This window comes from Dipodomys ordii, unplaced genomic scaffold, assembly GCF_000151885.1.
Source record: "Dipodomys ordii isolate 6190 unplaced genomic scaffold, Dord_2.0 Scaffold30, whole genome shotgun sequence".
Lineage (NCBI taxonomy): Eukaryota > Metazoa > Chordata > Mammalia > Rodentia > Heteromyidae > Dipodomys > Dipodomys ordii.
The window spans coordinates 4235000-4251548 of record NW_012267246.1 but is presented as its reverse complement, the minus strand read 5'-3'; the positions used below and the strand labels follow the sequence as shown (position 1 = coordinate 4251548).

General features: G+C 45.1%; 1 protein-coding gene across 1 annotated transcript in view; it reads right to left on the bottom strand.

Annotated features, from left to right (window-relative positions):
• Positions 1-671, bottom strand: part of Il12a (interleukin 12A) — a 6885-nt gene extending 6214 nt beyond the window's left edge. Inside the window, exon 1 of the mRNA XM_013016141.1 lies at positions 4-671. Coding sequence (XP_012871595.1) covers positions 4-671 — 668 coding nt within the window. The remainder of the gene's footprint in view (positions 1-3) is intronic.
• Positions 672-16549: the final 15878 nt, after the last annotated feature.

The window sequence follows — 16549 nt, the reverse complement described above, 5'->3', positions numbered from 1 at the left end:
CACCGCCGCCGCCGCCGCCCCCAGCCCGCGGAAAGCGAAACGGAAATTGGCTGCCAGGTCCGCAAGCCCCGCCCACAAGGTCCCGCCCACTCAACAAGCCCCGCCCCCGTCCCGAAACCCGGTCCAGAAGCCGGGCTTCTACCTGGCCCGGAAGCTCCGCCCCCTGCCTGGTGCAGAAGCCCCGGCCCGCCGCGCGGGGCGTCCCAGCCGGGAGCGGGCGGGCTCCGGAGGGCGTGCACGAGTCCGTGGCCCATCGCTGCCGTGTGCCACGCCCGCGCGTGCCGGGTGAGCTGCACCCCCGGGAACGCCCCCGCCCCACGCCGACGCCTTGTGTTCAAGGGGGACTGCGGTACCTTGCTGACCCCGAGCTCAGGGCCCGATCCCACGGGACTGATGGGATGCGGGGCTGGGGAATTCAGGATGGGGTGCGGGTGCGTGCATTCCCTGCACCCTCCGGGGTCTGGGGGGGGCCTGGCCACGGGTCCCGCGGGGCGCCAGCGTGACTGTGTGCAGCGTGACTGTGTGGGGTGCGCGAGGGTGGCCCGGATGTGCGGTGCTGAGGCTGGGGGTGGAGGGGCCTGCTCCGGGAACCCACCACCTGCGTGTGCAACGCTGTGGTGAGTGCCTTTCGTGATAAGACACTGCAAAGCAATTGTAATCAAAGCAGACATTGCCAGGAGAACCCACGACCACTGGAACAAAACGGGAGAGTGGGGGACAGACGCCCGCACGGGGCACAGCTGCTGCCCACCGCGGCCAGGAGAGGGTCAAGCGTGTGGCACAGCGCGCCCACTAGCTGTTACCTCTGTGGCCAACCCCAGCCAAGCTCACGCCAGCATGCAAAGGACTTGGCAAAGGTCATTCCAACCATTTCCCACCTTTGCAGGAAGTGTCTTTCATTCTCACCCAAAGTATGGCCAGACAAGAAGATTGGGCAGGGATGGGTCTGAGGGTGTTCGTCTACTCAGTGTAGGGGTGGGCATTGGAGGCAGTCGGCTTCCACCCCTGGGAAGGCAAAATCCACTCACGGAGGAGCGGTCCGTTCTATAGCAGTTAGAAATAATAGACTAAGCTGGGTACTGGTGGCCCGGGAGGCTGAGTTCTGAGGGTCCACGGTTCGGAATGTCTGTAAGACTCCTCTCTCCAAGTAACTACAAGCTGCAAGTGAAGAGTGCTCAAGTGGTAGAGTGCTATCTTGAGAGGCTGGTGGGAAGGTCAGGGATAGTGTCCAGGCCCTGAGTTCAAGTCCAGAACTAGCACTTAAAGTATTAGACTAGACAGTCATGTCTCAAAGGGATCTAAAAATTAAAATACTGGGTAAAAGTATAAAGATGAAAAAACGGAATACGATCTCTATGCAGTATTATAGGATAGACAAAACTCTTGGCATTGCACTTATTTTGGAATTTTAAGATATTTGAATTTTAAACAGGAGAGAGGCAGTACCTCATGATCAAGCATGATATCTTCACAGTAAAATGTGGAACCAGTCATAGTAAGTGGATAAAGAACCTCATGTGATTTTCATCACATTTTGCTGTTAAATGAATTTAAGTAAAAACTCTTGGTTCCATACCTACACACAATGACGAATTATGGATAAGTGATGATAGAAAAGTACTCAAATGAAAAGAACAGTTTAAAGTAGCACACATCAAATACGAGGGTTTATGTTAAAATGGGGGTAAAATAATTTAAGTCCATGTACAGGAAAGAGAAGAGGGCATTGGTGTCTTGGACTGGCGAATATGATTAACTCAATTTCTTCATCTTAAATCCTTTATCTTCCCTGAGGAAACAGCTTCATAAAGACACCCTTGCTACGAAGATAACTCAGGGTAGTTTGCAAACTTCAGTGAACATGTTCAAAATTCAGCTTATGCAATGGGCCAATCTTGTATCATATGGAGTTGAGGGTTGAGTTTTGAAACAATGCTGGCAGAATATATTTAGGATCTACATCAGTGATTCTTGACTGGAGATGATCTACCCCACAGGGGACAGGAGACATTTTTGCATATTATTCCTGCAGGAAGGATGGATGAGCATGGTTAAACTCTCAAGGGGACCCAGGACAGTCTTCCTTCTTCCTCCCAATATAAACTCTCTGATCCATATTTCAACCGTGTATGGACACCTCAGCATGCCTGCCTTTCTCATTCTTCTTCTTAAGCAGACAGGTTCATAATTAGAGGTCCTGAGCACAAGAGTTTGGAGGCCATAATTTAGGGTGAAGCATGTCAGCAGTGAAGATGGAAATCTGCTCCACAGGCCAGCTCTAGAAGCGAGGGCCTGTCATGAAACAAGTAGGGATTCCATTCTCATTCTCCCTATACATATCATTGAACTTGAGCATGAGTTAGCTATGCCTGAGTAGCATTAGACAATGTAGGGTCTGGCCCAGCTCCAGTCCTAAAAGGTGGTTTATGAGGACAAGAAGAGGAGCTTTGTGTCCCTTGTTCAATGCCAACAGTGAGCACGATGAGCTAAGGCGTCCAGTCCTGTGGAGCACATTTCTTCAAGAATCTCAGTAACAGAAGGTGACCTGGAGTAAGTGGAGCCACCAAAGCTATTTGAATATATAAAATCAAACATTTCTGTATGGAAAAAATATAATGAACAATACTTAAGAGCAAATGATAATGTAGAAAAAAATTCAAAATAATGACAGATGAAGGGCTAGTATCTTTGAATGCTATAAATAAATATATCAATAAGTAAAACCCAATGATCCAATGAAAACTGACCTGACAATTCAAAGTGAGGGAAATACAAATTATGTTTAAACCTGATAGAAATGCAGCTGCACTTACAGAGAAATACAAACCGAAATTAATAGAATGCTCGCTAGCCTATAATTTACAAAACTGGAACGTCCAATGGCGCATTGAGTACCTGGGACAAGGAGAACAGCTTGGCACATTCTCCTGCTAGAAATGTAATCTAGTAAATCAATATGGTGGGCAGTCAGTAAGCTCTATCAAGATGACAGAATGGCATTGTACTCATGTTCAACAATTCCATTTCTAAGAACGGATTTGGTAAAACTTTGCACATATGTACAAATTGTACCAAAGAACGATTTTTTTTTGTCAGTCATGGAGCTTGAACTCTGGGCCTGGGTGTTGTCCCTGCACTCTTCAGCTCAAGGCGAGCACTCTACTTCTTGAGCCACAGTGCTCAAGAAAGCTTCCACTTTTCTAGTGGTTTATTGGAGATCAGAGTCTCCTGGGCTTTTCTGCCAGGGCTGGCTTTGAACTGTGATCCTCAGATCTCATCCTCCTGAGTAGCTAGGATTACAGGCGTGAGCCACTGTCGCTCAGCTAAGAACCATTTTTTAAAATAACAAAAGTTTTGAAACTAGCTGGGTGCCAGTGGATCACGCCTGTAATCCTAGCTACTCAGGAGGCTGAGATCTGTGGCTCGTTGTTTGAAGCCAGCCTAGGCAGAAAAGTCCCCATGAGATGCTTATCTCCAATAAACTACTCAAAAAAGCCAGAAGTAGAACTGTGGCTCAAATGGTAGAACACTAGCTTTGAGCACATAGAAGCTCAGGGACAGTGTCCAGGCCCCAAGCCCTAGGACTGGCAAAAACAACCCTCCCCCCAAAAAGCCAAAACAAAACAAAACAAAAAAACTTGAAACTAAAAGCCCATTAATAGGAGATTGTTGAAATAAGACAGTTCATCTTTTCAAGGAACCTACTATGCAATCATTTAAAAGACTGAAATGGATTTATATCTGTGGTAGGACAAATCATTATTATGTGAAAAGTTGGTAATCACCAACTTTTGTTCTCCAGGCTAGTGCTCTACCTTAAGCCACCGTCCACTTGTGACCAGGCTTTCCTGCCTTGGCTGGTTTCAGAGCTCAAAGCTCAGATCTCAGCCTCTTGAGTAGCTATGATGACAGATGTGAGCCACAGGCGCCTGGCTTCTGGCAGAAGTTGTATAATGTGGAAAGAGCCGAGACATTGCAGTGCTGAATTAACATGCACTCTCCTCATGTTGTGTTACCTTGGGCCATTTACTTAATTCATCCGAACATCTACAAAACAGGGAGAAGAAGATCAACATTTGGAGGGGGTAGGGAGTCGGTATTGGGATAACAGACACAGCAAGACACACCAAACACATTGTCTCTAATAGGTTGCCAGTTTACTTCTGTATCTGTGAGTTCTAAATGGTTTCTTTCCAGATCCGTCGCTGTTAGCATATACATGTTTATTTGGTGATTCTCTCTGAATGAGAAAATTCCAGTCTGACGACACCAGTCTTAGAGAAAGGAGAAGAGAGATGGGACAGGAGCACACAGGGCATGTTTGTACTTCAGAAAGGGAAGAGTTGAGTTCGTTTTCTGTTTCTAATTGCTTCTTGTAGTATCAAAACAAAGCTTTTTACTGAGTAGATTCCCAGAGAAGGAAGTCCAGGTGATAGAAGCAGCTGAGACCTATCTTGTTACCTAATAATCTCATTTCCTTTGTTTTTATAGCCTAGAAGGCCCCAGTGTTTCTGTCTTAAGAACACAAAACACAAATATACCCAATGTCAAGGAGCTCCAAAAAATTCTAGGCAAATTCCACATATTTCTCCTCTGGCAGTAATATCCTTTTAGACCATAGCACAAAGGAGTTCTGAGTGGGTTTCTCTCTAGAAACTTAATTCCAATGCTTCCATGTCCAGTAAATATGCAGCTCTATAAAATGATTAAGCAATTGTATGCTTGAATGCAATAGAAAATGATCTAATTTTGCGTTTAAATAGAGCTAAGCTGATTGCATGCGATTGTTTCAAGGCGTCTGTCTGTCAGTTGGCTTTCTACAAATGATTTGATGTAGCTTCATGTCATTTCTACCAAACAATTTTGGGGACAGCCACATAAAAATGTCACTGAATTCTGAACAAAATTTGAGGAAGACTCGTATATTCATTAGAATGGCTTTTCTTGGTTAGTTTTCTTCAGGGACATTTACTGGGTTTGGGTTGGTTTTTTTTTTTTTTGAAGGCTAATTATGCAGGTTGAGGAGGGCTAAGGATGAAAATGTAGCAGCAGCCTAATGGCTTTGTGGTCTGTGGATGAAGATGAACTGGGAAGCTGCTTCTGCTGATCTTGTGTTTCTGGGAACACATAGTTGTCAAATTGGAGCCATTTCTTTTATGAAAAATCTGTTGTTCTTGGAATAACAAAGGAAACTATGCTATTATTAAAATAGTAGATAGGAGCCGGCAAACACCATTCAAAGAACCTTCTTACTTCCAGTAGTATTGAGCAGGCTGTAATTTTCAAATAACGAGGCCTTGTATGTGCATACAATAGTTGAAAGCCACCAGCCATTAATCTGAGCAGGGAAGCCTGGGGCTTTTTGCTATTGTGTTCAGGGGATTTTGCACCCAAAACTTACTCTTGCTAAGAATGATTAAGGGAAGAGTGATATTACTCGGTACCAAAAGGTGGTTTAACATTTACTAAGTACATCTTATGTGCCAGGGACTGTTGTAGACAATTATTCGCTCAATCCACACAAGCCTCACAGGATGTCTGTATTTTATTTCAGATTTTTTTTTTTTTTGGGTCCCGTCCTGGGGCCTGAACTCTGGGCCTGGACACTGTCCCTCAGCTCTTCAGCTCAAGGCTAGCACTCTAGCACTTGAGCCACAATGCCACTTCCGGCTTTCTTTCTTTCTTTCTTTCTTTCTTTTTTTTCCTGCTTATGTGGTGCTGAGGAATCGAACCCAGGGCCTCAAGCATGCCAGGCAAGTGCTCTACCACTGAGCCACCTTCCCAGCCCCATCTGTATTTTAATTATTTTATAGTTAGTATTTTAAATATAACCAGAGAAGAAAGGGCTCAAAGTATGGCTCCAGAGAGTAGAGCAGCTGCCTAGCAAGCCTAAGCATCAGGTTCAAGCCTCAATTCTTCCTTCTTCAAAAATAATAAAAAATAGAATGTAGGTGAATAAATTAAATATCAAACTTACATAGACCCTCCAACCTAAAAATAGTTGTCTAGACTGAGGCTTACTTCTGTGGACCCAATTTTAGTATAAAAGCTTATATGCACAGAATGGCTATAAATATTTCTGTCAATTTTTTTTTTTGCCAGTCCTAGGGCTTGAACTTAGGTCCTGGCCACTGTCTCTGAGTGTCTTTGTGTTCAAGGCTGGTGTTCTACCACTTGAGCCATAACACTACTTCAGGCTTTTTCTGAGTAGTTTATTGGCAGTAAGAGTCTCATGGGCTGGCTTGGACCGAGAGCCTCAGATCTCAGTCTCCCGAGTAGCTAGGATTACAGTGTCCACCTTCAACTTATTTAAAAAAATACATAATTAAAAAATTATCTTGAACCCTCCCCCACGGTATAACCTCTGCTTTCACTGTATTTGATGTTGGTATAATTTGTGGAGAGGAAGGGCAAAAACCAATCGTTCAACTAGGGATACAGGTAGACTCATTGCAACAATGAGATGTACAAAATGGCAAAAAATGAACTTTACAACTGGTGGTGGGGGGAGGATCAGCTAGGGGGAGTGGGGGGAGGATGGGAAGGGATGGGAAGGGGAAACAAAGAGGAGGCAACAATGTTTGATAAGAAATGTGCTTGTTATCTTGACCATGTAATTGTAACCCCTCTGTACAATAGTCTCACAATAAAAAAAACAATTATCTTGAAGTAGTTCTACAAAGGGGTTCAATTCATGTCAGCTTATGAGCACAGAACACTTTAATCAATGTCACTCCTTCTCTTGATCAAAATCAACTCCTCCATCATTCTGTGTGTGTCGGGGGATGGGGAGCTTAAATTAAGGCCTGGGCACTGCCCCTGATTTTTTTTTCTCTCAAAGCTAGCATTCTGCCACTTGAGCCAGAGCTCCACTTCTGGCTTTGGGTGATTAATTGGAGATAAGAGTCTCATAGAGTTCCCTGACAGGACTGGTTTCAATCTGTAGTCCTCAGATCTCAGCCTCCCAAGTAGCTAGGATGATAGGTGTGAGCCATCAGTGCCCAATTCCCACCATCATTCTTTAATGATCATTTCTTGTTATTCAACATGAATGAGAAACTTCATATTAGTTGCTGATTTAAAATACCTCTTTAATCTCTAACAATTACAGGAATGGCCAAGGGACTCTACTTACCTTCATCCTTTTATAGACTGAAACTTGTTAACGTACATAAAATTGTTTTAAAAAACCAAAGTTTTTTCGTACCATGTTCTTCAAGGCATTTTTGGAGCAGTCACCTTATAAGTCATCTGGAAGCTAGTGGAAGACTCATCAGCCACAAATTATAAGGCAGTATGTGGTTTGTGTCAGGTCAAGGCAGTAGGTGGTTTGTGTCAGAGGGTTTCAAGTGGACAGCTGGGTGTCTTGGGCTGTGGTAGGTCCATGAGCTCCTCCACACTCCGTGGCCAAGTGCTGAGACGCATGGCGCCAGCCTTTGTGTCCAATGTGAAGTCATGACACAGGAGTGGGCTGTGTGGCTAGCTGCTTCTTGCTCATGACAACCACCCTGCATAGGCCTCTCCAGGGCCTTGTGATGGAAGCCGATGGAGAGATCACGGTCCATCCTTTGCCATTGCCGCGGTGGCAGTGGTGAGTATCACACTGAAGGCCTTTCACCCTGGTAGGCCAACATTAAATATATAAAGATATACACCATATATAGAGGCAAATGCTAAATTTCCAAAATATCAGTTATAACTAGTGAAAAAATAAAAAAACAAACAGTTTTATCCTGAATAGCAGAGATAATGAAGCAACACCTAGGAACAACTTAGGCAGAAATATCAAATAGGACTAGGGCTCAATGACAGAGCCCTTGCCTCGTATGCACAGGGTCTTGGGTTTGCTCCCCAGTCCCCCTGCCCCACGCACACACACACACACACACATGCACAGAAACATGAGAGATTTATGTGTACACATGACAAGACTGGACTACAAAATATAAATGAAGACTTAATACAAGCTTTACCATGTTCTTGGATGGGAGAACTTGCAGTATAAAGATTCCCAATCTCAGCCAGTTTTTATTAACCAGATCACTCAACTTCTTGGAGGTCAGTTTCTTTGTATATGCAATGTGTATCCGTGAGAGTTCTGAAAGAAAGAGACCCACTATCTGACATATTCCATAACATCTTCATGAGTTCCCTATCTGACCTATTCCACACCATTGTCTTCAGTCACATCAGCCTTTACGTGGCCAACTTAGCCAATGACCTGGATGTAAGTCTTTGGCCCTTCCTCTCCCACCAACGTCATCTCTCTTTGCTATGATCCTGCAACCCATTCCCACCATCATATCTTGCCCGTGAAATCCTTGGTAAAATGTTTAGTTTACTTTAGAGCACAAAAACAAAACCAGATTCTTTATAGGGAAAAAATGAAAACACTAATACCCTTTTAAAAAGAAAGGGACAAAAAAGAATCAAAATCACTCATTATGATAGGAATAACAGAACCTACCTGTGTGTGTGTGTGTGTGTGTGAGAGAGAGAGAGAGAGGAAGCCCAGAAGTTGAAACCTGAGAGAAGGCTTAGCCCTGATTTTTCCAGAATTGGCCTCTCTGCAGGACATTTACAATTCCAGCTGATGAGATCACAGCCCGGAGGGTATTTTTCTGGGAAAGGCCTATCCAACTGAAAATGGAACTCTGGTGGAAGCTCAGAAAATATGAGTTCCATCCCAGGCCATGATGAAAACCATTATGTCCACCTCTGTTGAACAAAAGATCCAACGTCTTCAAGGTCTCTCACTCTGGAATGACCATTTCCCTATAATTGTTGTAAAAGTAGAATTTGGGGAACAAGCAGCCTCAAAAGAGTAAGCCTTGGGGGCTGAGAATGTGGCTTAGTGGTAGAAACTAGCATGCATGAAGCCCTGGGTTGGATTCCTCAGTACCACATACACAGAAAAAGCTCGAAGTGGTGCTGTGGTTCAAGTGGTAGAGTGCTATATTAGAGCAAAAGAAGCTCAGGGACAGTGCCCAGGCCCTGAGTTCAAGCCCCAAGACTGGCAAAAAAAAAAAAAAGAAGAAGAAAGAAAGAAAAAAGAGTCAACCTCTGCAGCTGGGTTGTTTCTGCCATCACAGCAAAAGTCTGGACCCCATCTATCCTCTGTCATCCAGAAGACTGGCTGTATGAAGATTCATGACCCTGGTGGCATTAGGGGTGCATTTTTAATCAGCTGCTATGAAGATAAACAGCATTTCTCCATTTCTATTTTCTGTGCTCCTATGACACCTCGATTTCCATTTCTGAGTGATATGGAAATAGCTCGCGTCACTTCCAATGTCGGTGTTTGTTAGCACCCGGGCAGAGAGAGAATGCCCATCTGAACTGGCAGAGATTAAATAATTGAGATGGACATAAAAGCTTTTTATGCTAGTCTTCTCACATTTCATTTGCGTACGATCCAACCCTGTTTGATGCCTTCCATTTCCTCTTTGGAGCTGGTCAGGAGCATGCTGCGATATCATTCACAGCCGTTTGGTACTGGTTCTTTGGCAAGGGAATGAACTGTCTTTGGAAAGTGGCAGGTTCACACGGCCTTATCAGCAGAATTCAGATTCTGTGATTCTTTGTTTGGCTCCCTGAATACTGGGCTCCAACACCTGCCAGGCTCTATGCCTGAGCGAGTATGGCCACAGCCTCTGTCTCAGTAAGTTCCCTCTCACCCCCCACCCCCGCCTTGACTCATTCAGTTTGTTCACTCATGAGCTGTGTGAGGGACTAGCTAGTCTCTGAGCTGTGATTGGCGTGTGTGGCAGGTGTGGGACACAGGTGCACTTGTGTTCTCTGGGCACGTGCACAGAAACCAGACATCCTCACACAGTGTAGGGAGAAACCTTCGAACAAAAAATGAAAATCCCAGCCAATGATGAGAGCAGTATTTACACAGGACCTTCATTCAAACCTCAACTACGTCTGTGCACACAGATGCAGACGAGCAAGCTGTGAGCAGCCCTAAGGGTCTGGGTGTCTCATGTGTGTGCCCTGCCCCCCGAACACACCAACACCCAAATGTTTAACAAGAGAAATCTGCTGGAGAAGTTGAGTCTCCATTCTCATCTCTGATGCCAAGTTTCTTCACTATGAATGAAGGAGCCTACAACACATCAGATGACAACCCAGTCTCTGGAACCTCGCCTATCTGGGTTTGATTCTTGCCTCTTGCTTTTTCTCATTCCCCTCCTAAGAGAAACTTAAGAAGTGGTAAGAGGACTGTGTTGGGCACATCCAAGGAACTTCATTATGAGCAAAGCCTGGGCTACTAGCCCAGGTTTCTGGGTAACAGCAGCTACAGGCGGGGCTGGAGAATGGCTTCCGAGGCCTCTGGTATACCCAGCAGCTGGGAGGTAGCTGATGAATTCCAGACAGTGGTCCAGAAGAGAGACTATGGAGGCTGTGGAGGATTGCAGAAGAACTAAGAAGGCAAGAAGATGGAAGAGTCTCCAGAGAGAATCTTGACTAAGTGTGAAGATCTTAGGGTACTGACACCCAACACTAAGGAGCTGGAATTTGAGCTTGCTTGATACCAAACCCGACTCTTTGTTCCCTTTGTTACCATGCTATTCTGCACTAAAATGAATCAAAACTAGCTTTGTTTTATTCATCCAAGTGTTCATAGGGTTAGGCCACGATCTAAGGTAGGTATGTGACCACCATTACCTTTCAAAATTCTTTTCCACAAATGTGTTCATAAGTGAAGAGTAACATCAAGAGAAGTGTGTGTCCTTCCCTTCCATCTCATCTGGTTAATTAATCAGCCCACACCCTTGCTGTTGGCTCAGAGATAGGAAGATTTGCATAATGTCCTGGTTGCCATGACTGATAATGTCCTCCACTGGTTAGCTCTGAATGGAGAAGCCATGTAAAAGCTGTAAATGACCACATGAATTATGCATCAAGGACTCAACTCAAGCCATGCATATAAAATGGGCATTAAGAACACAACCTTGACTCCCTTATTCCTTTGTAAATAGCCCCATGCAGGGCTTGTTAGCCTAGTCTTGCAGCTTTCTCCTGCCACAAAATTAGAGTTTGAATGACTGCTTTGAACTAATTGACAAAATGGAAACTACTAAGACAATAAAGTGTTATAAATGCAGTTGGCTAATACTCATAATAACAACATGCCTTTTGAAATTTCTGTGTCTCTTGTAGAATATTCTGTGCATACAGTGACTGGTGAAATCTGGTCCCTTCCTTTTCCCATTAGTTAAGAAGAACCAGTTTCAGAGTGGCGAGTAACTTGTGAGAAGCTCAGGAAGATCCATAATTGTATTTGTTAGTAGGTTCCTGAGAAATGGAACAAATTGGAGACAAAGGGAGGATGCTAAAAGTCCCTGTTTGAGAGCCAGGAGTGCTGTTATAGCTGTCCCTGGCCCTCACAGGATTGGGTAATACCAATACTACATTAATACCAATACTATGTTAATATCAATACTACATTAGGGGAGGTTGCATCTTCTTTGCTCAGTTTATTGGTTCACACTAACTTCTTCCAGAGACACTCTCACAGATACACCCAGAAACAATGTTTTACCAGCAATCTGGGCAACCCATAGCCCAGGTAAGTTGATGTATGAAATTAAGTCTTCTATGACTAGGTCCTGGTTTATCTGGCTTGTTCCATGTCCTCTCTTCCTTTCATCCTTCACTTTTTAGAACTTAGCTTCTTTTTGTTTCTTGGAAACATTATGCTTGCATCCACCTCAGGCCTCTTGCCTTCATAACCCTACTACCCCACCTTCACCTTTTAATTGCCTGGTCATTTCTAGTTCTTATTTTTTATGTTTTAAAATATATTTATTACTGTGCCCATTCTTAAAGTTACCGAGAAAAAATCAGTTAAAAAATGTCCAACTGTCAGTCAGGCAGGAGAAATATTTCAGCTTGACTGGTTCATGGTAGAGCATGGGCATCTGGTAAAATTCCATACAGACCCCACTTGGTTCTCCTCCAGTGTCTTCTCTTGGAATTGTATCTGATTTTGTTACTGGGGAATGGGAGATTTTGCTTGTTTCTTGGCCAGAAACCGCTTGATTCTGAAAGTCTTGTGAGAAGACATGGTAAGAAGCCCAGACAGGCACAGTAACCACAATGGTGAACAAAAGCCAAAGAGTCCAGTTCTTGTTAAACATGATCTCCCTCAGACAATCCTTCTCTGGCCACTCAGGCTGAGTTAGCAGTTCTAGTTACATCACTTAGTTTTTGTATCACCTTTACACTTCCTGATATTTTCTTGTTTGTTTGATGTTTTATCATCTGTCTTTCCCTAACACTATAAGCTACACAAACAGCAACCTTCTCTGGTTCATTCTCCATTGCCTGATGCTAGCAGATACTTAGGGTCTGGAACGGGAGCAAATGCCTTTATAAACTTTGAATCAGTCATATTAGAAGCACATGCTGGTTTATTTCTACTTGAATTGATTCAGGCATTTTATAAAAAGAATTTTTTTTAGTTAACGTCAGTTCATAGTTTACAAAATAATTACTAGACGAGTTAGCTAAAACTTCAGCTTCAGTAAACCTTTTATGGGCACAAATCAAATTTCAGACTCAGGTGTTCCCCAAAATATCATCTGAGGTGCAGTGGTTGAGCTTAGGACTGCCTTTCCTTTTTCTCTGTAAGCTTTTTTTTTTTTGTCAGTTGTGGGGCTTGAAATCTAGGCTTGGGTGCTGTCCTTGAGTTCTTCAGCTCAAGGTAGCACTCTACTATTTGAGCCACAGTGCCCCTTCCGGTTTCCTAGTGGTATATTGGAAATAAGAGTCACGGACTTTCTTGCCTGCACTGGCTTTGAACTGTGATCCTCAGATCTCAGCCTTCTGAGAGGCTAGGATTACAGGTGTGAGCCACTGGTGCCTAGCATTCTGTAAGCTTTTTTTTTTTTGAGCATTCCATCACACAGCATGTCCTCCCCTCCCAGGTTCACCCCCATCCCATTCACTGCACTCAGTATCTCAGTGGATCTCAAGGCCTTGGACAGGGTGGACAGCATCTGTGCTAAGGCTGAGCCCAAGGAAAGCCTGGGCCTAATTTTGTTCCCAGCAGCAGCAGTGGGCTGGCTGGTGGAATTCAAATCTCTTTCCAGGATGCCTAAAACACAGGGGGTGCTTCCCCTTTTCTCTGTGGTTGAGATCGCCCAGTGAAGTCACTTCTAGCTAGAAATTGGTCGCAAAAAGATAACAACCAGATCCCCTTATATCTCCTAAGAATTTTCCACAAAACAGAGAGATTCTGCCAGCTGAGATGATGACTAATTCTTTTTCCTTTTATGCCAGTCCTGGGGCTTAAACTCAGGGCCTAGGCACTGTCCTTATGCTTGTGTGCTCAAAGCTAGTGCTCTACCATTTTGAGTCACAGCTCCATTTCCAGCTTTTTAGTAGTTAATGAGAGCTAAGGGTCTCATGGACTTTTCTTCCCTGGGCTGGTGCACGTTGAGACAGACCAGGAGGCCCCTCATGGCCTCCTAAACACAGGTGAGGCAGGGTATGAGCTGGCTGGGTGGGGGGCCGGGACATCAGGAGAAGCCTTCATGCAGCCTGCCTGGTGATGCACTACCAAGCGGTCTAGTGCACCCTGGGCACTGTGTGGGGCTGCGTGCTCTGGTTGCTGGCCTTCAGGGGCGAGGTTGGCTCAGGTCAGGTTCAGAAGCAACAAGAGCAGCAGGAGCGCATCTCTACTTTGAACTATGATCCTCAGATTTCAGCCTCCTGAATAGCTAGGATTCCAGGCATGAGCCATCGATACCCAGCCCAGCTCATTGAAGATGCTTAATTTTAACCATTATTGCTAGATCAACCTATAACAACCTCCTTTATCTAGGAACCCATCTTAGCATCTGTTCACCAGATAAAATGATCATATACTGATTAAGAGAGTCTACGTGTCTTCTTCCCCTGAACAAAGCTATAAACCTTAGAAGAATTATATCTTTAACATAAAAATATGGTTAAAAAAAATCTCACTTTCCTGAACAGCAGCTATGCCTTTGCTTCTCCCATGGGAAACCTGTTGGTGTTGAGAGATTATCTGGAAAAACGTAGCCTGAGTTGGGACCCTGGAATTACAGTGAAGAATCATGGGGTTGCCTTCTAAGGGTGACTTGGAAGAGGGTGGGGACACCCTTGTCCCCAAATCTATCCCGTCTGTAAAGAGCTTTGTCCTTAGAGGTTAACTCCCTTCCATCTCAAAATCCTGTCTACCTTTTGGTAATTTTGGTAAAGGACAGTTCTCCCAAAGATTGGAGAATTCTAAGACATTCTTCAGGTGATGGGTTATGGGCCATAGATCATAGACCCTTATGTCCAATCCTCAGAACCCCAGAGGAGAACTCTTGGGGTGTGAGACTTGTCTAGACTGACCTGAAACTTGCTGTCCTCAAATTTGCAAATCCTCCTTTCTCAGCCCTTGGAGTGCTGGGATTACATGAGTATACCACTGTGCTTGGCTTCACACTGCTCCTTTTCGTTGTCAGTGACGTACTAGTAGTGCCAGTATCTCGCACATGCTAAGTCCTCAATACTTTTTTTTTTTTCTGAATGAATGATCCACATGGCTAGATGCTTCCAAGCCCAGATGTGAGGTAAGTGTAAATACTGATGAAGATTCACTTGGAGAGACAGTGTCCCTAAGGAAGGAGGGCTCCAGGCCTTCTAAGTGTTCACTGCTGCCTGTGGATCAACATGGTAAAAAGGAGAGGAAGTGAGTGCTGAGTGGTTCAGGATCCATCGACTTTTTCAACTTTCTTTTCTCTGTTCTGCCAGTGAGTCCATGTTCCTGCTTGGGTGCCCGGATGAGTTGACTTTAAACAGCTTCTTCTCACTGCCAATCAGTCCAATTCTCCCTTTTGCCAGGGGACCATTTGAGATATGAGTTCTGAAGATGAATCTGGAAACGGCGTCTTTAATCAACCAAGGGAGTTGAGGCTGGCGTCTGGGTTGTCTGTGTCCCAGATAATGACAACTTGATTTTCTCAGCTCCTTTCTCCCCTGGCATTTGATTGCTGCCCAGGGTGAGGAGGCTGGGCGATGTGCACGCTGAGACAGACCAGGAGGTGCGTCATGGCTTCCTAAACACGGGTGAGGTAGGGTGTGAGCTGGCTGGACGTGGGGCCGGGGTGGGGGGGCATCAGGAGAAGCCCTCATGCAGCCTGCCTGGTGATGTGCTACCAAGCGGCCTAGTGCACCCTGGGTGCTGTGTGGGGCTGCGTGTTCTGGCCGCTGGCTTTTAGGGGCGAGGTTGGCTCAGGTCAGGCTCAGAGGCGACAAGAGCAGCAGGAGCGCATCCTTTTCCAGCATCTACTGTGTTCAAGGAAGAGCCCAAGGTGCCCAGGCACATCTGGAGTGGTCGATTCTCAGAGCGGCCCCCTGAAGGCAGGCACAGGTGCGTGTTTGGTGTTTTGCTTAGGCAGTTCTGGGGTTTTGAACCCAGAGCCTTGTGCTACCATTTGGAGCACATCTCCAACCCTTTATGCCTGGTTATTTTTCAGCTATGGTGTTGTATTTTTTTGCCTGAGTCAATCTTGGCCCACAGTTCTCCTATGTATCCATTTTGCCTAGTTGGGATTATATATACTAACACACTTGGCTTGTCTTTAAGCGAGGGCCTCACAAACTTTGTTTAATCAGACTGGCTTTGAACTGTGATTCCCCTTTTTCCACCTCCCAAGTAGCTGGGTTTAGAGGTGTGAGCTACTGTATCTGGGTTATAGGAAACACTGTTCCAGGGCTAGGCTTTACTAGTTCTCTCCGCATTGGAGAGTAATGCTTTAACAAGAGCTCTCTGCTTTTGCGTCCCTCATTTCAGAGGATCTCTATCTATCTGACTGCCCCGTTTGACCTCCATCCTTCCTTCATTTCCCGATAGGAAATGGCTCCCGATCAGTGCTACAGGATCTGAACTCACAGCCTTCCCCCAGAACCTTAGTGTTGGCTTGGGGGTCACATGGGTGTCCACAGGCTTACAGGATCTGGAGTTAGAGAATGTGGTTGGCTGGCAACACCAGGCCTTTGGTAAAGCAGGGGTTTAGCACCAGGAAGTGGCCAAATGTGAATGTGCGAGGACCATTTGCGTTCTGCTGCTGTCGTGCGAATGCTCTCTCAAGTCCTCATGCAATATGGCTACTTTTTTGAAAATCTATGTGCAGTAGCCCCAGTGAAATACCCCTGCAAGCACAGCCTCTCACAGAGGACGTACCGGCTTCTCTGTCCAGAGAGCCACTCTTCCCTCAAGTTCTTCACTTCTGTATCTCATATTATTTCTATACTGCATCTACTTGGCTTCTCAACCCCCCTGATTTACCAGAAAACCCGTGTCTACCCCTCCCCACCCCACCTCCTGTGTCAGCGCTTCATACCATCCCGCTTACTACTGCTAGTTCTTATTCTCATTTCCTTGTGTTTCCCTGCTGCTTCCTTATTCAGACCCCAGGGGGGCATGGCAACTCCTCAACCCCCAAGAGGGCAGAAAACAAGCAGCTCAGGAACAGATTCATGGTGGATTCTATTCCGGAGTGCACAGACACCAGTCGAGGCCTTC